At 39.9% G+C, this 25902-nt stretch overlaps 1 protein-coding gene across 7 annotated transcripts in view; it reads right to left on the bottom strand.

Annotated features, from left to right (window-relative positions):
- The window catches only part of LOC140726840 (tumor necrosis factor receptor superfamily member 19-like), a 97235-nt gene that overhangs the window by 3832 nt on the left and 67501 nt on the right, over positions 1-25902 (bottom strand). For 6 of the 7 annotated variants that reach the window (XM_073043726.1, XM_073043732.1, XM_073043729.1 and 3 more), the window contains 4 exons: positions 17786-17950; positions 13998-14123; positions 11881-11983; positions 10369-10789 (listed from right to left, as the gene is read on the bottom strand). In XM_073043726.1, the coding sequence (XP_072899827.1) occupies positions 10369-10789; positions 11881-11983; positions 13998-14123; positions 17786-17950 (815 nt within the window). The remainder of the gene's footprint in view (positions 1-10368; positions 10790-11880; positions 11984-13997; positions 14124-17785; positions 17951-25902) is intronic. The other variant, XM_073043725.1, reaches the window with a different exon arrangement.

The raw sequence follows: 25902 nt of genomic DNA, 5'->3' as shown, positions 1-25902 counted from the left end.
AGATGACTGCAGTTGTTTGGGGGGGTTCAGAGGTCAAAATCTTAGTTGTCTAGCATTTCTACAAGGCTTCCTTAGTCAGAAGACTACAATGAACATAAAATCGTAGAGCACAGGAACAAACCCTTTGACTCCAATGTTGCGCCGAGCTAAATTAGTAATCAAATGAACAACTAATCTCTTCTGCTTACACAGAGTTCGTCCATTTTCCTCACATTCCCCTGCCCATCTAAATGTCTCCTTAAAGTCTTGAGTGTGTCAGCCTCTACTACCACCCTCGACAGTGCATTCCCGGCACCCACCACTTTAGTTTTAAGTCATCTGCAGCTCACATCTCCTTTGTCATTACAACCCCCCTCATCATAAAGCATTCCATCTGGTATTTGATATTTCCACATTGGGGAGAAAAAGATACTGTCGGTCTATGTTCTCCATGTCTCTCATAATCTTCATTGGTTCACCAACTTCTCATGACAATGAGAGATGGGTAATAATTGCTAAGCTTGCCTGCAATGCCCTTATTCTGCAAAACAAATTTTAAAAAACGCTCTGTTGCTTCAAAGGACCTGAAAATATATTCACATAATTGAACTAATTCTGCCTCAAAATAAAACGAAGGATCCTGCTGAAGGGTCTCGGCCCGAAACATCAGCTGCACTCTTTTCCATAGACGCTGCCTGGCCTGCTGAGTTCCTCCAGCATTTTGCGTGTGTTGCTCGGATTTTCAGCATCTGCAGATTTTCTCTTGTTTGTGATCAAAATAAAATGATTTGTTTAAACGTGCACCTTACAATAATAATTAAATGAGATGTCTTGAGTTTTGGAATAAAATACACCATTCATTATTTCATAATAAACAGATCCCAAATTTCACTTTAATAAATCCGATACAGACTTTAGAACTCTCCTGGGGATTTCCGGTAAGATGGCGATTGTTTAGTCGCTCCGAACTTTTGCTCCGTTATTCTTTTTTATCTTTGCACCATGTCTCCCTTCTTAAACCTTAGTTAGGTATTTTATTAGTTCTCTTTTACATGCCTGCGAACACATCTATCTTATAATGGCTACCAAAAGTACTAAAACTGGGAAAAAGGAAACTTCCACTGCTTTGCTGGCTGACATTCTCACTGTTTTGGAACAACATCGACAAGATACTTTATTGGATTTTAGAACTGAACTTAGAACTTATTTCAACCAGCTGGATTCCAAATTGGATCGGATTAATGCTAGAGTGGATGAACATGCTGAACATTTGCCTCGCATTGACTTAACTTCTGAAGACCTGAAACGCCGTGTTCAACATCTTGAAACTTTCTGCTCCAACCTAGAGGAGAAGAACAGTAAACTTTCTTCCAAAATGGTGGATCTTGAAAATCGGAGCAGATGTTGCAATCTACGAATTCTAGGTTTGCCAGAGGCCACCGAAAAGGGCTCTCCCGTTGAATTTTTCTCTGATTTTCTCTGTGAGATTTTCAGGAAAGAATTTCTTCCGACTCCACCTGAGCTTGAAAGGGCTCACAGGATTTATGTTCCTCGTGCAACTCTGGGTTCCCGTCCACGGCCGGTTATTTTATGTTTTCATCGATACCAGGTGAAAAACCGTTTGATGATGGAGACACACCGCAGAGGTACTTTTGCTTTTCAAAATACGGTCATTCGTTTTGTGGAGGATTATGCCCCCCAGGTTCTGAAGATGCGTGCTGAGTTTAAAGGTGTAACGAAAGTGCTTTTTGATCGCGGATTCAGACCCTCTCTCTGAGATCCAGCCAATCTTCAAATTACGCTTACTACTGGAGATTATAAGTGGTTTAAATCAGTGAAGGAGGCTGAGGCATTTGTTGGAAGTCTTCCAGCCACCTCGTCTTCTTCGGAACCGGCCTGACCTTCTAAAATGGTTGATAAGTACTTCTCGAAGTAAAACTATTTTTTCTGAACTCAGACTTTGCTTGAATAATTCAGACATTAACTATTGAAACTCTAAGGGTTGTAGTCAATCTCTCCCTGGACTTGGTGCGTTTTTTCTAAATAGACAATTTGAGTTTAATGTTTCCCTGCGAACTTTTAGATTTTACCTGTGTAATCTATCTTATTTTTGTATAACCTTATCTATAGGGAACTACAATTGACTTTAACTTGTTTTGGAGGTTTGGAGTTTTTATTGAAGGCCTCCCTGTTGGTTGATTTATAGTTTAAGTTTTGCTTTTTTTTCTGTAAATGGTTGATAAGTACTCTCTTTAAATTTATAATTTCCCCCTTTTCCCCCTTCCTTTTTTCTTTTCTTTTAATCTTTTATAATTTTTCGCGGGTAGGTTAGTTTTAGTTTTCTTCTGATTTTTTTTGTATTAAGTTTTATACTTCTGTTGAAGTTGTTCTTATTTGTAGTTCTGTTTTCTGGTGCATAAATTAGTTATTTGCTATATTATCTATATGGAACTTTTGTTAACGATACGGAACTGGAAGTCATTTTTGGGTTAATTTTTTTGGTAGAGCTAGCTGCTTTTTTAGGTAGCCGTCTAGTTTTGGGTTGAGAGAGTGGGGTGGGTTCTCCAGTTCCAACACTACTCACTGTTTCTTTTGTTTTCCTTTGTTATTCAGGACATGTCTCTGTTTTGATTCTACGGATCTATGTTTACATTTTTGCTCCCAGACTGTTACTGTACTGCTTGATTTTTTATATGCCTGCTGCCTTCTACGCACTAACAATTGATAATGGTTAATACACTTAAATTTGTGAGCTGGAATGTAAAGGGATTGAATCATCCTGTTAAAAGAAGGAAGGTCTTCTCGCATATTAAACAACTCAAAGCTGACATTGCTTTCCTTCAAGAAACTCATATTCGTAGTTTTGATAATTCTCGGCTTTTGTCAAAGTGGGCGAGTCAGCATTTTCATTCATCCTTTGCCGCTAAAGCTAGGGGGGGTCTCCATCCTTATTAATTCAAATATTCCTTTTGAACTCCATAATAAGATATCTGATACAAATGGCCCTTTTATTATTGTTTCTGGTAAATTATATAATACCAAAGTTGTACTAGCAAACCTGTATGCTCCCAATTTTGATGATGTTAATTTTTTTGAACGTTTTTTCTCCTCACTACCAGATTTAAACTCATACTCTCTTATACTGGGTGGCGATTTTAATTGTTGGTTAGATCCTAATTTGGATCGATCGTCCTCTGTTACTAGATTACCTACTAAATCTTCCTTAGCGATTCACTCTTTTCTCTCTAATTATGGTATCTCTGATATATGGCGTTTCCTTCATCCTACTGAGAGAGATTATTCTTTTTTTTCACATGTTCACCATACCTTTACTAGAATTGACTACTTCTTACTTGATAATCAACTTATTCCATTTGTCTATTCTTGTGATTATCAGAGTATACTGATTTCTGACCATGATAGATAGATAGATAGATAGATACTTTATTCATCCCCATGGGGAAATTCAACATTTTTTCCAATGTCCCATACACTTGTTGTAGCAAAACTAATTACATACAATACTTAACTCAGTAAAAATATGATATGCATCTAAATCACTCTCTCAAAAAGCATTAATAATAGCTTTTAAAAAGTTAAGTAGTTTACTTAAATACATTAAATACAATCAACCCCGGCACTTTAACATATCTTACTCCTGGCGGTTGAATTGTAAAGCCTAATGGCATTGGGGAGTATTGACCTCTTCATCCTGTCTGAGGAGCATTGCATCGATAGCAACCTGTCGCTGAAACTGCTTCTCTGTCTCTGGATGGTGCTATGTAGAGGATGTTCAGGGTTTTCCATAATTGACCGTAGCCTACTCAGCGCCCTTCGCTCAGCTACCGATGTTATACTCTCCAGTACTTTGCCCACGACAGAGCCCTCCTTCCTTACCAGCTTATTAAGACGTGAGGCGTCCCTCTTCTTAATGCTGCCTCCCCAACACGCCACTACAAAGAAGAGGGCGCTCTCCACAACTGACCTATAGAACATCTTCAGCATCTCACTACAGACATTGAATGACGCCAACCTTCTAAGGAAGTACAGTCGACTCTGTGCCTTCCTGCACAAGGCATCTGTGTTGGCAGTCCAGTCTAGCTTCTCGTTTAACTGTACTCCCAGATACTTGTAGGTCTTAACCTGCTCCACACATTCTCCATTAATGATCACTGGCTCCATATGAGGCCTAGGTCTCCTAAAGTCCACCACCATCTCCTTGGTCTTGGTGATATTGAGACGCAGGTAGTTTGAGTTGCACCATATTACAAAGTCCTGTATCAGTTTCCTATACTCCTCCTCCACTATGGCCGTGTCGTCAGCGAACTTCTGCACATGGCAGGACTCCAAGTTATATTGGAAGTCTGATGTGTACAGGGTGAACAGGACCGGAGAGAGCACGGTCCCCTGCAGCGCTCCTGTGCTGCTGACCACCGTGTCAGACCTACAGTCTCCCAACCGCACATACTGAGGTCTCTCTGTCAAGTAGTCCACTATCCAATCCACCATGTGAGAGTCTACTCCCATCTCCGTTAGTTTGTGCCTTAAGATCTTGGGCTGGATGGTGTTAAAGGCACTAGAGAAGTCCAGGAATGTAATCCTCACAGCACCACTGACCCCATCTAGGTGAGAGAGGGATTTCTGCAGCAAATATGTGATAGCATCCTCCACTCCCACCTTCTCCTAATACGCAAACTGAAGAGGATCCCAGGCGTGCCTGGTTTGTGGCCTCAGATTCTGTATTATCAGCCGCTCCATGGTCTTCATCACGTGCGACGTCAAGGCAACAGGTCTGAAGTCATTCAACTCCTTTGGTTGTGGTTTCTTTGGTACCGGGACAATACAGGATGTTTTCCACTGTCTGGGTACTCTTCTCTGCTCCAGGCTCATGTTGAAGATGCGCTGTAGTGGTTCTCCCAGCTCAGTCGCACAGGCCCTCAGTAATCGTGGGGAAACTCCATCCGGTCCCGCCGCCTTGCTGGTACAGATCTTCCTCAGTTGACCTTCCACCTGTGCAGCCGTAATCCTGGGCGTGGGCAAGGTCTCCTGTGAGTGGCTATTTTCCTGTGAGGGAAGTAAGCCTGGTGTGGAGTTCTGCGGTGAGGATGAGATTGTGCTGTCGAACCTATTGAAGAAGTTGTTCAGCTGGTTCGCTTTCTCCACATCTCCACTTATGTTTGCCCCCCGCTTTGCACTGCATCCGGTGATGATCTTCATCCCATCCCACACCTCCTTCATGCTTTTTTCCTGCAGCTTTTGTTCTAGCTTCCTCCTATACTGCTCCTTTGCCCCCCTTATCTGTACTCTTGAGTTCCTTCTGAACTCTTTTAAGCTCCAACCGATCACCATCTTTAAAGGCCCTCTTCTTCTGGTTTAGGAGGCCTTTGATGTGACTAGTGATCCAGGGCTTATTATTGGGATAGCAGCGAACAGTTCTAACAGGAACAACGGCATCCACACAAAAGTTAATATAGTCCGTTGTGCCTCCATGCCCCAATTACTTTGTCTTTAAACTTTCCTGGTCTCCCTCAGAGGAACAAACACTGGCGTTTTGACTCGACTTTATTATCGGATGATGATTTTCTAAAATTTATCAAGGATCAGATAACCTTTTATTTTAACACCAATACGTCATCTGAAATGTCATCCCAGATTGTCTGGGATGCCATGAAAGCATATTTGAGGGGTCAAATAATCTCCTACACAACAAATCTTAATAGAAAGTCCTGTGCAGATCGATTAGACCTCATTAATCAGATTAAAGAATTAGATCAACTGTATGACCAAACTAAGAATCCTGAATTATACAAGAAGCGTGTAGAACGCCAACTTCTTGAAAGTAAGAGTCGCTTTTATATTCATGGTGACAAATCTGGTAAATTTCTAGCCAATCAGCTGAGGCGTTCCAAAGCTAAACAACATATTACAAAGATCCGGAAGGAGAATGGAGACTTTACATCGGATCACTTAGAAATCAATGACACATTTAAAAATTTTTATTCTCGACTTTATTCCTCTGAATCTCTGAATGAGAATATCTCTGTTGATCATTTTTTAAATAATCTGAACATTCCTTCGCTTTCACTTGATTTTAAAGCCAAACTTAATGCGCCTATATCATCAGAAGAAATATCTTTTGCAATTTCTGCATTGTCTTCAGGGAAATCTCCTGGACCTGATGGGTTCCCTGTAGAATTTTATAAATAATTCTCTTCACTTCTTTCTCCTCTGATATTCTCAGTATTATCTGACTTGTTTAATTACGGTAAATTGCCACCCTCTTTTAATGAGGCATCTATTATTCTTTTATTAAAAAAGGGTAAAGACCCAACAGAGTGTTCCTCGTATAGGCCGATTTCTTTGCTTAATGTTGATGTTAAAATCTTGGCCAAAGTTTTGGCTTATAGATTAGAAACTGTTATTCCCTCTATTATTTCTGATGATCAAACTGGTTTTATTAAAAACCGTCTCCTTTTTTAAATATTCGGCATTTATTTAACATTTTATATTCACCTTCAACTGGGATTCCTGAATGTGTTATTTCCCTCGATGCGGAGAAAGCATTTGATTGTATAGAGTGGAACTACCTTTTTGCAGTTTTAGAAAAATTTGACCTTGGTCAAAGTTTTATCTCTTGGATCAAATTGCTGTATCTGTGTCCTACTGCCTCTGTTTTGACTAATTTTCAGAAATCCCAGTTATTTAACCTCAAACGTGGCACTCGTCAGGGATGCCCTTTAAGTCCCGTTCTCTTTGATTTGGCTATAGAACCTTTGGCTTTAGCTTTTCAAAACTGTCCTGAACTGACCGGGATTTGGAGGGGGGGGGGGGGGGGGTGTTGAGCATAAAGTTTCTCTTTATGCTGATGACTTATTACTTTTTCTTTCAAATCCGTCTACATCCTTACCTCCAATGTTTTCACTTCTTGATCAGTTTAGCCAGTTTTCTGGCTATAAACTTAATTTACATAAGAGTGAACTTTCCCCAATTAATAAAGAAGTACGAGAATTAACATTTCGTGATCTCCCTTTTAAAGTAGTTCATAATCAATTTAATTATCTTGGGATTACAGTCACAAGGAAGTTTAAAGATCTCTTTCGTGAAAATTTTGCCAATCTTTCATATACTATAAAACAGAGTCTGTTACAATGGTCACCTCTATGTCTTTGGTAGGTCGTATCAATGTTGTTAAAATGTATGTTCTCCCTAAACTTTTATATTTATTTCAATCAATCCCAATTTTTATTCCTAAATCTTTTTTTGATTCCTTAGACTCTATCATTTTGTCATATCTGTGGAAGAATAAGCGTTCTAGAATTAATAAAGTCTATCTCCAAAAATCTAAAAAAGAGGGTGGCATGGCTCTACCTAACTTTCGTTTATATTATTGGGCAGCCAATATACGTTGTGCTACCTTTTGGTCTTTTTTCCATGGCCAACCCGAGTGCCCTAATTGGGTGGCAATGGAGTTGAGTTCCACTAAAGATTTATCTATTTCTGCACTTTTTGGCTCTGTACTCCCTAGTAGCTTGTCCAGATTAATTGCTAACCCTCTTGTTAGACACACTTTGCATATATGGGCTCAGTTTAGAAAATTTTATGGTTTCTATGGTTTTTCCTTTTCTAGCCCTATCTTACATAATCACCATTTTTTACCTACTACGTATGATTCAGCATTCCATGATTGGTATAGGAAGGGCAATTGACATTTTGAAGATCTTTTTATTGATAATTGCTTCGCATCCTTTCAACAGCTCTCTGCTAAGTTCAATCTGCCTAATGCTCATTTTTTTAGATATCTCCAAATTAGACACTTTATTAACCCTTTAATTCCTAACTTCCCTGAAATGCCTGAGAAAAATGTTATGGATTTATTTCTTTCTATTAATCCACTGGGTAAAGGTTTAATATCATTTATTCGTGATAAATTAGCACTCTTATGACGTGCCCCTGCGGATAAAATTATAATGGCTTGGGAGCATGATTTAAATATCTCCTTATCTGATGAGACTTGGGACTCGATTCTCAAATCGGTTAATTCAACCTCTCTTTGTGCTCGCCATTGCCTTTTACAGTTTAAGATTGTTCATAGAGCCCATATGTCTAAATCTAAACTATCTCGATTTTACCCTAATATTAGTCCTCTTTGTGATAAATGCAAAAGGGGCGAGGCCTCTCTTATTCATATGTACTGGTTCTGTCCTAGCTTGGAGAAATTTTGGAAAGATGTCTTCATAACTTTATCTTATATTCTGAATCACCACCTAGAACCTAACCCTTTAATTGCCCTGTTTGGTTTTTTGGGTGAGACTGATTTACGTTTGAGTCCGACTAAGTGCCCAATATTATCTTTTGCTTCTCTCCTGGCTAGACGTTTAATCCTCCTTAGATGGAGAGATGTTGCCCCGCCCACGCATGCTCAATGGCTTAATGATATTATGTCCTGCTTAGACCTTGAAAAAATTCATTATTCAGTTCTTAATTCGGATAAAAAGTTCCATAAGGTCTGGGGACCTTTTATTGAGTACTTTCATAACCTTCCTCTTAACTGAGGTTTTTTTTTCGATCCCTTGCTTCCAGCTCTTTTTTTTTGGTAGTAGGCATTAATACCTTCTGTTTTTAAGTGTACTTACAGCTTTGGGGGTTAGAGTGTCCTGATTTATATTCTCTATATTGTGCTGCGATTGGTCTGGAGCTCTCTATTGTTGCGGGGCTTGGGGAGGATACTAATTTTACATGTCTTCAATTTGGGTGCTTTCTCAACTATCTTTTTTTGTATTATATTATTGTATGTTTATTTTTGCACTGTATTAAGGTTCTTCATTTTGATTTGTTTTTTTTTAAAATCTGTAGCAATGTAGAAAATGCATAAAAAAACTAATAAAAAAAAATAACTCTCCTAGAATTCTGTCTTTCAGATCAGGGTAGAGATTTCCTCCAGGTTAGAAACAATAACCAAGCTCCAACCTGTCAAGTACTATTAGAAGAATTATTTTTTTGGTTGGTAACATGATAACCAATACTGGGGTACATAGCTCAAATATAAACACAACTCTGTATGCTTAAATAAGTTTTGAAATCTATATAATCCTATTGATCCTATTTATTGTAAGTGTCACTCGTAATAATATTGACAAATCTGCTGGGCTTTTTTTATTTTCACAAATTAAATATATAATTAAAACAATATTATTTTTCTGTTTGGATTAAGTCAATCAGCATAAAGTTTGATGAAACTTTCCACCTGACTGTTGTCTATCTGTGCATGTAGATATGGGAATGCGATAAGAAGGGAGCAGGCATCTGTCTATTTCTGGTGTTTTAACTCATGGATTCCCTGTGCTCAGGTTGTGGTAAGGGCAATGTCTGTGCTTCCTTTTACAGGAAATGTTGGCTATTAATTTTAGATTTAAACTGGCAGCTTCCATTTTTACCATTTTCCACCCATAAGAGACATCACCAGCTGCTGTTTCACATTGTCACTCTTGCTCTGTCAAAAATATCCATATAGGTCATCATCATTTTGATTGTTGCAGTTGCCTCTCCTATTGCGACATATACTTTAATCCCTGGTGATCCAAAGGTTAAACTTTTGGAAAATCCAAATCTATCTCCTTCTGATCTCATAAACATAAGAGATTCTGCAGATGCAGGAAATCCTGAGCAACAGAACACAAAATGCCGGAGGAACTCAGCAAGTCAGGCAGTTTCTATGGAGGAGGATACAGTTGACATTTTGGGCTGAGACCCTTCATCACATCCTGATGAAGAGTTTCATCCTGAAACGTTGACTGTTTACTCCCCTTCATAGATGCTGCTTGTCTTACTGAGTTGTGTGTGCTCCTTCTGATTTCATTTCTTTCTCCATCAGTAAAACACAACAGGCCAAGATGACCTGAAGATCTATTGACAGAAGAAGTAAGCAGCCAGCAATGCAGGAATAATTGTATTGTGAAATTTTCAGGTAAGTGACAATTTGTTCTTAATCAGTATACCCTCAGCAATACTGGTTCAATAAGTGTTGACCAATTGGCCACGACTTCCTTCATTCCACGAGCTTTAATAATTTACTTATGCTGAAATCTATCTGTAAACAACGTCACTTCATTCAGGATTCTACCACTAGTGTAAACATCTTGATTCCTATCCTGCTATGAACCCTTAAGAACTTTTGTGTTTCAATAAGATTCTTATTCTAAATGGCAGACCCAATCTGTTTAGCCTCTCCTTAGCATTAACAAATTACCCTACCTTAAGTGAGTACTGTATTGTGAAGTCATAAATTTCCAAATTTACTGATGTTTGATTGATGTTATTATTATATAGATGATAAAAACATTAAGATTTAAATGAAACATAGGTGACATTCAACTGATCACTACACCTTACCCCTCTGTCTTCCTTTGGATCTTGCTCCACACTGCACTGCATTTGGTTCTGCTCTTCGCCTCCATAGTTTGCTGTTGGGAGATCTTCGAGATGTTCAGAACCTTCTTGCTTTTTGCCCTCTATATTAGCTTCTCCTGTCTCAACTGGAAAGGACTGCAGACAAAGCGACTCAGGTGGATCCCCTTCCTTTGGACATGTATCTGAAGGCCGGATTATCGGGGCTTCTAAGTTTGGGCTCCAGGCAGTAATGTGTTCGGGAGAAGTTTCAACGTCTGAGGGGTGCAGAGACTCACAAGATGAACCGGTGTGGCTACAGTTGGAATCTCGCATTAAAGGCCAAGCTTCTGAGACATCACTATCAAAAGAGGGTGTAAAGATGTCAAGGAGAGAAGGCAGTACATCGCGACCACAGTCCTTGTTCCTGAGTGAGACAGAAAGCGCGTTACAGTTGGCGAGGGCGGTCGATAAAGACTAGCCGGTAAACCAGTGACTCAACAGTGCAGGGCATCAAGTATCTTATGATGAAATAGGCTTTTTTTGAGTAAAATACAATATATTGTGCAACAGTAAATGAAAATTTAGTAACTGCACATACTGGAAATTGTAAGTAGAAGCAGAAAGTGGAGAAACACTTAGCAGGTCAGGCAGCAGCTGTGGAGAGACAAACAGAGCAACATCTTAGATGGAAGATCCTCTGTCATCACTTGAAAAGAAAGGAAATAGATTGGGTTACCGTAAAGCTGGGAGACAGATAGATTGGGGAAAGGGAATATTTCTGTTAGGGTGAGGACAGAATTGCCATTGGGATGAGTTTAAAAGGTCAACCTGTTGATTTATTCATGGGACAGTTAGACAGAGAAAAATTATTTTTCTTTCCTGTTAATAATTTTACTTCTTCTGGCAGAGTAACTTGCTTTGGCACGGTATTAAGTGGCAGGAATAGCAGGCAGAAATGCTTGAAGAATAGGGGAAGATGCAAGTATTCTCCCTGCATGATGGCAGCCAGAGACTGGGAATGATGAAAAAGCAATGTCAAGACATGCCAGTATGAAGTGCCTGTTAGGTCTCTTTATGCTGATAGACAAAGAGAAAGCCATTCTATAGCTGTAGGCTTCGACATTGAGTCTTGTACACTACAACACACCCTGATGGAAGCTGGGACTCAAGCTGATGTGGCCTTCTTATAAAAGTGTAGGGTGTCAAAGACAACTAATTACATTGAGAGTATGATGCTGAATTAAAATGGGAGGCAACATGGCACTCTGTGGATTGAAGGTAGGTTTTCCATATACTAGTAACACAACAACACAGGGTGAAAGCAATAAGACTCAAAGTCAGGATCCCTAACCAGGGGTCCATGGCATAAAAAAGGTTGAGAACCCCTGCTCTAAGCCATGAACTAATGAGATTAACCAGTTAGCACTGTAAAAGCTGTTAATTGTTGCCGTGGTGAACTGTGTGAGAGCTAGTAAAGCAGTTTGCTGTTGGACACGAGGTACTTCCTGCATTTACCTTTTAAGATGCTCCGACGCACTTGGAGGGAAGGAGCTTTCGCTACTGTACTCCAGACTGCAGGTGTCATCAAAGCAGCAAGCTGGAACCAAGTGAACAGGACCTGAAAGAAAAAGTCCAGTGATTGCAGGGAGGAAATGAATTGAAGCGGAGACAACAACCTCCATGCTGTCCACTTCGGGGGCTTACAACGTTCTTGTTCACCTTCTTAAAATAATTCTAAAGAATACTGTGCTGATTCTCTTTACTCCTCATGTTCCGCCCTCATACTCCTCATATTTTTGTCTTTGTATCTTTCCCAGGATCCATGCTAGCTTTTCCACTAGGTTCATCTTGTATCTTTAGCTTTTTTCTGGCACTCAGACTCCTGCCTCTCTGGATTATTCACTGGCTCGGTACTGTACATTCATTTTTTGATCATCTCCATCTAATATTCAAATAATTCTATCCATTAACAGATGCACTAGGCTGCAATGGCCTTTGGGCTATCTCTGTCTCATCACATGGAATCCAATTGATACAAATCTAGATATTTCCCTCTTCCATAAACCAGTTTGAACATTATTACATAACAATTAGATGACTTTTATGCTACAAACTAAATATGACTCACAATTGTTTCATTGTCTAATCTAGCCAGGCCCAAAGCTGATTCAATGACATACTCTTACAGGAAACTATCCCAAAAACTGTTCTTACTATGCTCACAACAATCATCTGACACAAGCTAGCTAGTTACTCATCCCAATCTATATAAAGAATTAAGTTATGCATTCTGACATCTCACAGCTACCACCAGAGCATGCTTGCACAGTAACAACCATGATATTAAATCCTTTTCCATTTCTTGCTTCTATATCTAAAGTTTCTGCTTCTTTATTTCCCTCTTGTTATATACTTAGTGCCTCACTGAAATCAGCTCTTTTGTACTTCCTCTTTGAATAGGAGTGGCACAGCGACATGGTGGTTGCGTAATGCTTTACAGCCACTCTCCGTAAGAAGTTTGTTTATTTTCTCCATGACCATGTGGATTTCCTCCGTTGCTCCAGTTACCTCCCACATTCTAAAGGTGTAAGGATTAGTAAATTTTGGGGCTGCTATGATGGCACCAGAAGCAGGGCGACGCCTATGGGCTGCCCCGACACCTCCCTAGACTGTGTTGGTCATTGATGCAAACAATGCATTCCACTGTGTGCTTTGATGTTTCAACGTAAACTAATTTAGTTCCTCAGAGTTGTAAGAATCCACGTAGATGACTCAGACTCCGTATTTTACATAATCCCTCAGACACGCAAAGATTATGCTGTTAGGTGGACTTCTTTGGCCAGAAGCATAAAACTGCAGAGACTGCTAATCTGTAAACAGTCACAGTACGTGGACTGTCTTTCATTTTAAGGTAAAATACAAAGGAAACATCTAATTTTGATATATTTTTAGGATGTGCAACTGAGCCGATGATAGAAGGTACATTATGTTTTGTCAAGTTATCACTAAAGAGTGTGCGTTTAACTTTGGACAAGCATAATTGCATTAAAGATATTACTTAAATTTGTTAGGATTTTCCATCAAATTGAAATGAATAGAAAGAAAACAATCATGACTGATGCACAAAAACTAATTTAAGTTGTCTTGCTTGCAATCTTATTATAAGACCATATGATATAGGAGCAGAATTAGGCCATTTGACGCATTAAGTCAGCTCCACCATTTCATCATGGCTGATCCAATTTTCTCAGCCCCAATCTCCTGCCTTCTCCCCGTACTTCTTCATGCCCTGACCAATCAAGAATCTATCAACCTCTGCCTTAAATATTCATAAAGTTTTGACCTTCACAGCTGCCTGTGGCAAAGAATTCCACAGATTCACTACTCTCTGGCTAAAGAAATTCCTCCTCATCGTTCTAAAAGGATGCTCCTCTATTCTGGCTGTGCCTGCTGGTCTTAGACTCTCCCACCATAGGAAACATCTTCATTATCTTTGCATTCCTCTTAAATTGCACATAAAAAGTGACTGTGGTTTTAAACAGTAAAGAGGTATAATTAAGGGGAAACCACTGCAATGGAGGTGTCAGTGTACCCTGAAACACAGCCCTTTGGGCATCTTCCCTCACACTTACCACAGCTCTGTGCTGGACTTTGCTGACAGTAGGCACAAGCCCGTTGTGGACTCAGATTAATCCTTTGCCTGTCAAGTGAAGATAGTTCAGCTCTGTTGAACTGAGCATCCTGTAGCCTCATTGACCCTAATAGCAAAATTAAAAGATGCAGATCTCAGTAATTCTCAACATACTGTTTCAGTAGCCACACCCTCTTTCCCAGCACAGGTACTGGTTGTATCGGTGACATTGGTTTTTCGACATCCGTTTTTCTACACCCACGTTAACAGAAGTTTTTTTGAGATAAACAATGGCTCAAACTACAAATATTCTTACATGACTAGAGCTGTTTTAGTCTTTTCTTTTCAAAAATAATTAGCATATGGTACTAATGTTTTTTAAGAAAAGCCCAGTATTTAACAGGCACTAGAAATTAGAAACATTTCAGATTCTGTGCTCATATTAGCATTGCAGGTAAGATCTCTGTGTAAAGGATACACTAATAATATGTAGATGGTTGTCTTAATCCAACCCTGGGGTATTACAAATAAGATCAAGGACATTATATTTTGCAGGAGTTTATCAATGAATCAATTAAGAACAACCAGCTCAAAAACCAACATTCTCAGAACATCTAAAACCTAGCACACTTCAATTATTTGTAAATGAATTCTCAAGCTAAATACAGACAGCATTTCTTTGCAAACTTTTCTGCATATCAATGCCATATGTATCAGTCCACTGAACACAGCTGATAATTTGAAATTGGTCACTTCACTGAGAACTTTGTTCAGACACAGAGACAGGCTTAATATAATATAATTGAAAACATTCCTTCTTCATGACAAACACTTTTAAAAAAAAGTTTAAGAGTCCTTTCCACCAGGCCTGGATTCAATCACTATGTTAGACAGGTCATCTGCCTCCCAGATCAATCTTTAAATTTCACAACATATTCTGAAGTGATATAATAAAGCTGCTTTCTATGTGTGGTCTGCGTCTTTGTACTTGAAATTAGTGGCTGCTTATGGTTAGTTTTAAATCCAATTGTAGATGTCAGTGTAATGAGAAGAGGTTCTATTTTTCTCTCTGTTGGGATAGGGCTGTTAACTCTTTGGCTGAATGAAAGACCAGGAAGCAAAATATATTTTCCATTTAATCCATTTGCAATAATTTAACTACACTGATGTATTAAAGTCATAATGACATTATAGAACCCTGAGGACTAGATGGATAGGAGCATACTCAGCTGATGCCCGACTACTTGCTCCTTTTAGATATGTCTATACAGGAAAATTGTACTACTCACACCTTCACACCTCTTGTTACAGCATTGCTTTGCAATGGTGATAAAAAGTGCTTGACTTTAGCCAGTGAAAACCATTACAGAATCAGAATCAGGTTTACTATCACCAGCATATGTCATGAAATGTGTTGACTTAGCAGCAGCAGTACAATGCAATACATAATATAGAGAAAAATAAGCAGATCAATTACAGTAAGCATACATGCATGTTAAATTAAAAATAGTGCAAAAACAGAAATATTAGAAAGTGAGGTCGTGTTCATGTGTTCAGTGTCCATTGAGGAATCGGATGGCAGAGGGGAGGAAGCTGTTACTGAATCGCTGAGTGTGTGCCTTCAAGTTTCTATACCTCTTTGCTGATGGTAACAATGAGAAGAGGGCATGTCCTGGGTGATGGCGGTCCTTAATAATGAACGCCGGCTTTCTGAGGCACCAATTCTTGAAAATGTCTTAGATACAGAGGCTAGAACCCAAGATGGAGTAGACTAATTTTACTAAATTCTGCAGCTTCATTCGGTCCTGCCCAGTAGCCCCCCTGCCTCCCCCCCCCATACCAGACAGTGATACAGCCTGTCAGAATGCTCTCCACAGTAGTGTTTCAGGTGACAAACAAAATCTCCTCAAGCTCTTAATGAAATACAGCCACTGTCTTGCCTTCTTTATAGCTGCATTGACATGTTGGGACCAGGTTAGATCCTCAGAGATTTTGACACCCAGAACTTGAAACTGCTCACTCTCTCCACTTCAGATCGCTCTCTGAGGATTAGTTTGTGTTCCCTCGTCTTACCCTTCCTGAAGTCCACAATCAGCTCTTTCATCTTACTGACGTAGAGTTCAAGGTTGTTGCTGCGACATCACTCAACTAACTGGAATATCTCACTCCTGTACACCCTCTCACCTCCGTCTAAGATTCTACCAACAATGGTTGTGTCATCAGCAAATTTATAGATGGCACTTGGGCTAAACTTAGCACACAGTCATAGGTACAGAGAGAGTAGAGCAATGGGCTAAGCACACATCCCTGAGGTGTGACAGTGTTGATTGTCAGCGAGGAGGTGATTTTATTAACAATCCGCAGTATGTGGTCTTGCAGTTAAGAAGACAAGGATCCAATTGCAGAGGGAGGTACAGAGGCCCAGATTCTGTTGCTTATTGATCAGGACTGTGGGAATGATGGCGTTAAACACTGATCTATAGTCAACGAACAGCATCCTAACATAGATGTTTGTATTCTACATGTGACCTAGGGCCATGTGAAGAGCCATTGAGGTTGTGTCCATTGTAGACTTATTGTGGCGATAGGCAAAATGCACTGGGTCCAGGTTCTTGCTGAGACAGGAGTTGATTCTAACCATGACCAACCTCTCAAAGCATTCCATCACTACAGATGTGATTGATACTGGATGATAGTCGTTAAGGCAGCTCACACTACTCTTCTACATGGCAAAAAGCTGATCAAACTAACTTTGCATGGGTTGTCATTTTGATGTTGTTGGCATCTTTTGGCAGCGGCCGTTCTTATTTCACTTAATCATGTACCTTGACATTTGGACCACAACTAATGGGACAATGGAACTGTAGTTATACCAACCTTGCCGCTGTTGAGTTACCCTGAATCTTAGGTAAGGTCGAGCAACAGTTAAGAGGCATCCAGACAGACGCATGAACAGGTAGGGAATGAAGGGATACAGGCCATGTGTAGTCAGATGGACTGAGTTTAAATTGGGCAAAGTGGTCAGCACAGACACTGTGGGCTGAAGGGCCTGTTCCTGTGCCATTATGTGTTGCATTTGCAGAATATATCTAGAAGGTTCCATGTGTTTGGGGTAAAAAAGTGAGGTAAATTTCAACTAGAGAGCAGCTTCCAAATGATCATCAGCAGCCAACTTTCCCTTTGCTTTCCTGCATGTTATCGCTTAGCCAATCACATTGATGTGCAGTCTATTTGACTATAATGATACATTACAGAATTCAGTTCTTTCAGAATTAGTAGCAGGATTCAATATTCATTAAAAAGTAGCGGTATTCATCCTTGTATTGACACAAGGGCGTTCTTATCAACTTTAGCCATGGAGAGTTATCCTACCATTCTCTTCAGCTGTCCATCACCTCCCTCTGACACACCTCCTCCTTCCCTTTCTCCCATGGTCCACTCTCCCCTCAACCCTTTACCCCTTCTACATATCACTTCCCAGCTTCTCATTTCATTCTCCCTCCCCCACCCACCCAGTTTCTCCCTCATTTGAGATCACTTTTCACCCGCCTGCTTGTACTCCTTTCTCTTTTCCCAGCTTCTTATTCTTGCTCTTCTCCTTTCCTTTCCGGTGCCGGTGAAGGGTCTCGGCCCAAGATGTCCGCTGTTTATTCCCTCCATTGTTGCTGCCTGATCCGCTGAGTTCCTTCAGCATTTTACTCAGGAATTAGCTCTCGTTTCTGATTTGCAGAACCCCATTCCCCACCAGGCCATACATTTATAGAGGGTCATTTCAGGTCAGAAACTTACAGTTGGGATTCTTCTCCATAAATTGTTTCTTGCAGTAGATGATGCAGAGGATAAGGAGAGCGAGCAGGACCATAGCCAATGCACTGCAGATAACTGCAGCCAATGCCGTGTCCCGAGGACTGGAGGACGTTGATGAGATTTTCACCAGGTTCACTCTAGCACTACCTAAAAGCAAAATTAAATGGAAATTATTGTCAGGAATGACCTCAACAATTTGGAACCCCACACTTCAGCCATGAATCACACCCATTCTGAACTATAGTGAATGAAGCAATTCTTCTACTTAGGGCCAAAGCAATTAAATTGGGCAACAATGTAGAAAGTGAGTCAGTGACCCTTCGTCAGATTTGAAACATTAACTCTATTTATCTATCCACACATTCTGCCTGATTAGCTGTATCCAATATTTTCTACTTTTACTTCAGATTTCATAGTCACTCTTGCAGTGTTAGAAACCTGACAGCCGGTATGCACAAAGAAACTCTCACAGACAGAAATATGAAAAGCAAAGGGTTGCAGATACTGGAAATCAGAAAGAAAATGTAAAATGCTGGATGTACTGCAACTCTGCACAGCAAACCTGAGACATGACAATGACCGGGTGGTAAGTCTTTTAACTCGACTGAGATATAAATATATTGGTCAGGTCACAAAAGATAAATGAAAAGCAATAAAAACTAGATGTTGGAAATCAGAAATAAAAGATGAGCAGATAAGACAGGATCTGTGGAGTGAGAAACCGTGGAAGCTGAACTATGGCCAATGCACTGTTTCCGAGAATGGAGCAAGCAGGAAAGATCAAAGGGAATGTCTGAAATTATTCATTCACACTTGGGTTCCCAATCACAATAGCATGTCTGTTCAGGTCACATGCTGTATCTCAAGCATACTTTAATTTTCATATAGCCAGCCATTGCAGTTTGGTATTTCCAGTATTCCCTTTTATTTTAGCTTTCCTGAATTCACTACCTTACATTTCCACCACTGTTTTTAATTTTCCTCTCTCATGTCCTCATTCATCTCCTTCAAATTACATCTTCTCCTGACAGGTCATTTATAATTGCAAGCACTTCAGTTACCATCAGTATTAGAGTCTTGATTGGTATCTATTCCTATCGCAGAAAATACACGGCTGTTTTTCCCATTCTCCTCTCTGCAATTTAAATAAATGGATTACTATATTTTCCTAGTTCCGTCAACATGAAACATTAACTCTGCTTTTCTCATTCTGTGTTAATATTCAGTATGTTAGTTAACATACAAGATTCCCAGCATTTTCTGTTGTTATTGATGGGAATAATGCCCTTGCTTTTCTACAAAACCATGTCTTGGTATTTATATTAGGGGCTCCTGATAGGGCAGTGTCTTGGTTCATCTGTAAGACAACATTACTGAGAGGGCAGTAGTCCTTTGGTTCTACACCACAGAGTCCCTGGATTTAAGTTCCCGAGTTGATATGGGACTATAACCTCCTGACTCAAAATCAAGAAAGCTATCACTTGACCGGCAGCTTACTGGTTAATGTCATTGTAACACTGTTAAAGTTTAGGAGCAAGCAGTTAATACCAACAAATATTGACTTAGGCTGGAGCTGATGAGGCGCTGTTAATCTTTTAACTGTTTCCCTGGCAAGTTCAACACTATGTCAATGTCAAGTCACTACTTGTTTTCTCAGCTTCTTAAAATGCCATGAAATGATCTTTATGGGGTGGGAATTACAGTTTCACTAGAGATATTGAACACATGAACCATTCTCAAACACCACAACAGAGAAGGATCTCCGTCAATCATTTAGTAAAACTTTGTATGAAAGTTTAGAAATCTGAATGTTTGCAAAAGACTTTACATATCTAATTTTGGTCCTGAGGTAATTCTTAGGTTATATTGTTTCAGAAGATCACTGTGTTTATAGGGAAGGCGGGGTGCCATGGTAGCTTAGCAGTTAGCACGACGCTACTACAGCTCAGTGCACACCGCAGCTCTGAGTTCAGTTCCAGCACTGTTCTTATAAGGAGTCTCTGTACATCCTTCCCATGGAATACGTGCATTTTCCCTGCTACTTGGATTTCCTCCCACCGTCCAAAGACGTACCAGGTTGGCTAATTGTCCCGTGATTAGGTTAGGGTTAATCAGTGTTGGGCCGATGTTGCTCGAAGGGCAGAAAGGACATACTCTGCACTGTATTGCTAAATATTTTTATTTATTGAGATACAGCAAGAGTAGACCCTTTGAGCCCTTTGAACTGTACCACCCAGAAATCCCCCGCTTTAATCCTGGGCTAATCACGGGACAATTTACAATGGCCAAGCAACCTACCAACCGGTATGTCTGTGGTCTGTGGGAGGAAACTGGAGCACCCAAAGGAAACCCACATAGTCACGGGAAGAATGTACTAACTCCTTACAGGCAGCAGTGTGAATTGAACCCAGGTGGCCTGTACTGTAAAGCCCTAACCACTACGATACCACTCTGTATATAAATAAAGATTTCTATTTCTATTTCTGATTTACTGCAGCAGTTCCAGTATTTCTCCCATTCACTCAGAAAAGTAATATTCCTTCCATTGCAGGAGGCTGGCTAATGGGAAAACACATGGCCAAAAAAAGATTTAAATGCATTCGTTTTCTTTGATAAAATAATGATTGAGTTAATGAACAACCTTAATTTTGCTGATTATAGAGCAATTTTCATCCCAAGAGTCTGTTGTAATAAACCTTACTATTGAATCCTCCCTCCACTTCTTTAAATGTCAATACAGTAAGATGTGGTAACAGAGCTGTGCACGGGACACCAGACATGGTCTAAAAAGGGCTTTGTTTAGTGCTGACAAAACTTCCTTTTATGTTCTACTCCTTTAATTATAAGGCTAACATATATTAGCCTTTTTGATTTTTTTTACATGCTTATTTGGAATCTGAGCTGGTGTCACTGTACAATTGTTATAAAACAAACCAGTTGAATTCTGGAACTAGGTAAGGAATGAAAAAAAGATGGAAACACTGAGATAATCATGTGGCATTTCTGGAATGTGTTACAGAGTTAACATTTCTGATCAAAGACACTCCTTCCACCTGACCTGAATTTTCTATTTTCATTTCAGCATTCATTTCCCAGCATTTGCTACTTTTTCTGATTTTCATTTAAGAGATAGCCTTTTAATTGAATTACTGTGTGTTATAGCAACAACATGCTTGGGAGCATTTACTATTTGGAAAACAAAGTAAGGCATCAGCAACTCCAAAAGTCTTTCCTTTGCAGAGACAGAGATCACTCTTGAACAGTATGTGAATAAAAACTGTGAAAATGTAATTTTTTCATTTATATTGTGTGGAATTGTGCAAAATCAAAGTGAATCTTGAGTGGATTTTTTGACTGGGAAACAAAGCCATAAGGTTGATGACCCAGTTTTGAAGTGTGTGCTTCACCAGCATTTGCACCCCACTCACAGGTTCATCTGCATACTTACTGAGTGATGACAGACAGATTCCTGAATTAGGACGGGCAATAACTGAGGAAAGGAAAGTTCCCTCAGAGTTGTTCAAAACAGAAAGCTAAATTGAATAATGAGTGAAATTGTCTTAGCTCATTTCCTCTGGGAATTGATCAGAGCACATAAAGACTAGTGGAAATAAACTAGGACAATTTCACTCATCATTCAATTATTCAACTGATAAATAGAGGGCTATGTGGGAGGAAATGGTTAGTTTGATCTTAAGAGCAGGTTAAAAGGTTGGCAAAACTGTGGGCCAAAGGGCTGTAATGTTCTATGTTCTAATATACACTGCAATATACTCATTTTCAATGCTACTTTCAGTGATCTAAAATAATAGGCCTGCCTCTAGTCTCTTTAAATCAGTTAGTATAAGTCAAGAGGCAGCTTTGTTTCGATTTTATAGTTCCGTATAGTAGTGGTTTATGGACTAAATTACTGGACAGCTTTCTTCCACTGAACATTGAAATGGGCAAATTTATCAAAGAATCACGATAAATTTATGTATGCTTGATCTTGTTGATTCTTTAGGAGGAGCATGGGAGATTCATTGAATGTTTTTTCAGCCTTCAAAGCCCTACATAATTGAGTGACTACAAGGCAAAAAAAAATTACTGTTATTAGGCACACAACAGCTTAAGAGAAGTAAATCCTACACGAACATAATCCCAGCATTATGAGGTCTGGCTGCATACCACCATGACAAGGTGCTTAGCCTTCACTTGCAGATGAAAGCCCTGGGGACGGGAACAAAGAAGTCTGCTTAAACAAAGAATAGGATGGAGGATTTTTTTTATTGGTGAAACAATTCAATAGAAATCTAAAATCTTTAATGGATTTCCTTTGTAGTAGCATTTCTATACTGTATTATGCTTTCCGTCTGATTTTACCTGAGTGAACCTAACCTGGTGTTCCAGGCAAAGCCAGGGTGAGTCATCAGCCTACATGGCAAGTATAAACTTACCTTTATCAGATCTGACAGTGTCAATTTACTGACTAAAGCAGTCGCTGAACTCAAGGGCAAGGCTCTGAGTGGTGGCAGAGTCTTCTGGGCATATATGTCTTTATGTTGTACTTGGGGTGGAAGTGTGAAAGGTGTGGTGTTGGACATTGGACAGAAATGATATAACAGTGTGGTAAGATGCTCTTGGGATTAAATATCAGTATTGCTAGGATGTCCTGGATAACTCTACTACTTTTACTTCAGAATATTGCTGTGGTGTGGTGTTGAGGGACATTTTCAACAGAAAAATGGGGAAATAATTTTGATAGCCAGCTAAGCCAGGTTTACTTGCCTTGTCGCCAGTGAAATATGCCTAAAACATGGAATATTCCCGTATTTTCCTATATATAAAAAGCATTCAAAAACTAGAATTTTTTAAAAAAAAATCACAAGAACATATACAAATAAAAACACATACTTAGAATTGTATACAAGTATTTAATTATTTACCGAGTTGTTTCTGGCGAGGCTAATGCATTATCTCCGTTTTTAACTTAATGCTCTTGACGGAGTCACAGAGATGAGCAAACAATATGCACCATGCATGCTGATTAGAGTGTCATCACTGGCTTAAGTGGAAGCTCTTCCACAGTCAGAATTCAAACACTTTCTGTTTGAATTCAGATTTTCACTGCCGTAGAAAGTTTTCAGTCAAGGAATATTTTTAATGTGCGTCATTGTTGTAGGAAACAAGGCAGCCAGCTTGCACTCAGCTGATACTCCACTGAACAGCTAGAAGTACTGAAGTGTTAATGTGAGATCCTGTCAGCTTCATCGTCGGGTGAATGTTATGAACTCCATTGCAATATTGCTAAGTAAAATTAGCAGAGAAAATCTAGGATATCCTGGTGATATTTGCCTGCCTTCTCACTGTGATCCAGAATTCCATTTTGGCATCTTCCTGCATTATACACTCCAATAATTCTCAGTTACTTGCTTTTAAATATAATTCCCTGTAATTACAGCCTGATAATGCAAAAAATAACTCTGAGAGGGCAGCTTTGGATCTTCCCGGCTGCCACCTTGCTTTATTGTATTCCTACAATTTATTAGTTCAGCACTGCATTGCAGCATTTGCACGAGAGGGCCTACAGGAGTGAGATATACCAACTAGTTGAGTGGTGTCACAGCATCAACCTTCCTCTGAATGTCAGTAAGACCAAAGAGCTGATCATTGACTTCAGAAAGAGAAAGACAATCCTCATAGAAGGGTCAGAAGTGGAGAGAGTGAGCAATTTCAAGTTCCTGGGTGTCAATATCTCTGAGGATCGAACATGGTCCCAACATATCACTGCAGCTATAAAGAAGGCAAGACAGCCGCTATATTTAATCGGCAGTTTGAGAAATTTTGGTTTGTCAGCTAAAACACTCAAAATCTTCTACAAATGTGCTGTGGTGAACATTCTGACTGGCTGCATCACTGTCTGGTATGGTGGGGGGGGGGGGGGGGTGCTATTGCTCAGGATTGAAATAAGCTGCATAGAGTTGTAAAATTAGCCCGATCCATCATGGGTATTAGCCCCTTTAGTATCGAGGCGCAGTGCCTCGGAAAGGTGGTGTCCATCATTAAAGACCCCCACCACCCAGGACATGCCCTCTTTTCATTGTTACCCTCAGTAAGGAGGTGCAGAAGCCTGAAAACACAAACTCAGTGATTCAGGAATGGCTTCTTCCCCTCTGCCATACGATTCCAAAATAGACATTGAACCCGTGAATCTCACATTTTAAAAATTATTTCTGATTTTCCACTACTATTCTTAAATCTATCTCTTTAATAAATAAATAAACATATCACACACACACACACACACACACTTACTGAACTGATCTATTTGTTTTTATATTTATCATGTATTGCATTGTACTGCTGCTGCTAAATTAACAAATTTCATGACATATGCCGGTGATGTTAAACCTGATTCTGATTTTAATTCAATTACAATGGACAAAATTTTGTACACATCCATGTTCTGAAGTTGTGTGACTTGTAGAAGAAAAAGGACTTAGATGATACGTCCCTTTCCCAAAACTATTTTGACTGTACTTCTTCTGATGGTGCCTCCATTTAATCTTTTACTTCTGTTTCCTCGTCTGTGCTCTGATAATGAGATTTTCTACATATACTACCCCAGAGGTGTCTTTTATCTTTCTTAATGCACTTCTCTAACTGTGGCTTGCCCTTTACCGTGGTAGAGACAGTACATGACTGCATCTCTTCAATTTCCTGCATTTCTCTGCTGTAACCGAAAATAAGAATACCCTGCTTCATTTTCCATCCTACTAGCCTCCACATTGAAAGGATCGCCCTTCAGGGGAATGTAGCAAAAGCCAAGATTATGGCACTGGAAGTGGCTCTGCTGCACAGGAAGGCAGGAACAAACGTGCCAGAGCTTTTGAGGTAGGGATTCCATGGTAAGGGGTAGAGACTGTGGCCACAAACGGGACTCCCGGATGGTGTGTTGCCTCCGAGGTGCAAAGGTCACGGGTGTCTCAGAACAGCTTCAGGGTATTCTGGAAGGGGAGGCTGAACAGCCAGTTGGCATCATGCATGTAGACAGCAACAAACAAGTAGTTTGAGATCCTACAAGCCAAATTTAGGGAACTAGGAGATAAATTTTAATAAATAGTACTTCAAAGGTAGTAACTGCAGGATTACTGTGCCATATGTTAGAACAGTAGCATTAGCAGAATGGTTACGATGAATATGTGGCTGGAGCAGTGGGCAGGAGGAAGAGCTTCAGATTCCTGGGGCACTGGAAATAGTTATTCCAGTACAAACCAGGCAGTCTATGCTTGAACAGAATTCGGATCACTGTTCCAAGGGGAATGTTTCCAAGTGTTGTTGGGAGGGTTTAAAGTAATATTTATTTATTGGGATACAGCATGAAATAGGTCCATCGAGTGGTTCCACCCAGCAACCCTGCAGTTTAACCCTAGCCTAATCACGGGACAAATTCCAATGACCAATTAACCAACCAAATGGTACGTCTTTGGACTATGGGAGGAGACTGGAGCACCTGAAGGAAACCCAGGTGGCCATGGGGAGAACGTATAAACTCCTTACAGGCAGCACAGGGAATTGAACCCGGGTCGCTGGTACTGTGCTAACCATGATGCCACCATGCCCTAATATGGTAGGGGATGGGAATCCAGGAAGAAAAGTACCGAGGGAGGCAATGCAGAGACCAAAAGTCAGAGTGGAGTAGTAAAATTAAATGCAAGAGAGACTAAGATTACTAGATTCTAAAAGGACAATGAGCACTTTACAGGTGGCCCCCATTTTTCGAACGTTCGCTTTACGACACGAAAGATCTACACTGGTACCTGTTTTCGCTAAACAAAGAGGATTTTCGCTTCTACGAAAAAAAAGATGCCCGCTTTATATGTGTGTTCACCCTGAGAAAGACTACAATGACTGTGAAGCCTTGTGCAGTCAGTTGTGTGCGCATGCGTGTACGTGCGTAGGCGTGTTTTTTTTCTCCAAATCAATTTTGGCTCGCTGCCTTCCCGATTTTGGTAAGTGAAACTACACCATACATACAATATTTCTACTTTATATAGGCTGTATTTATCATATCATTCCTGCTTTTTCTATACGTTTGTGTTATTTTAGGTTTTATGTAT

Source organism: Hemitrygon akajei, chromosome 4, assembly GCF_048418815.1.
Source record: "Hemitrygon akajei chromosome 4, sHemAka1.3, whole genome shotgun sequence".
Lineage (NCBI taxonomy): Eukaryota > Metazoa > Chordata > Chondrichthyes > Myliobatiformes > Dasyatidae > Hemitrygon > Hemitrygon akajei.
The sequence above is the reverse complement of the archived record's forward strand: the minus strand, read 5'-3'. Positions and strand labels throughout refer to the sequence as shown.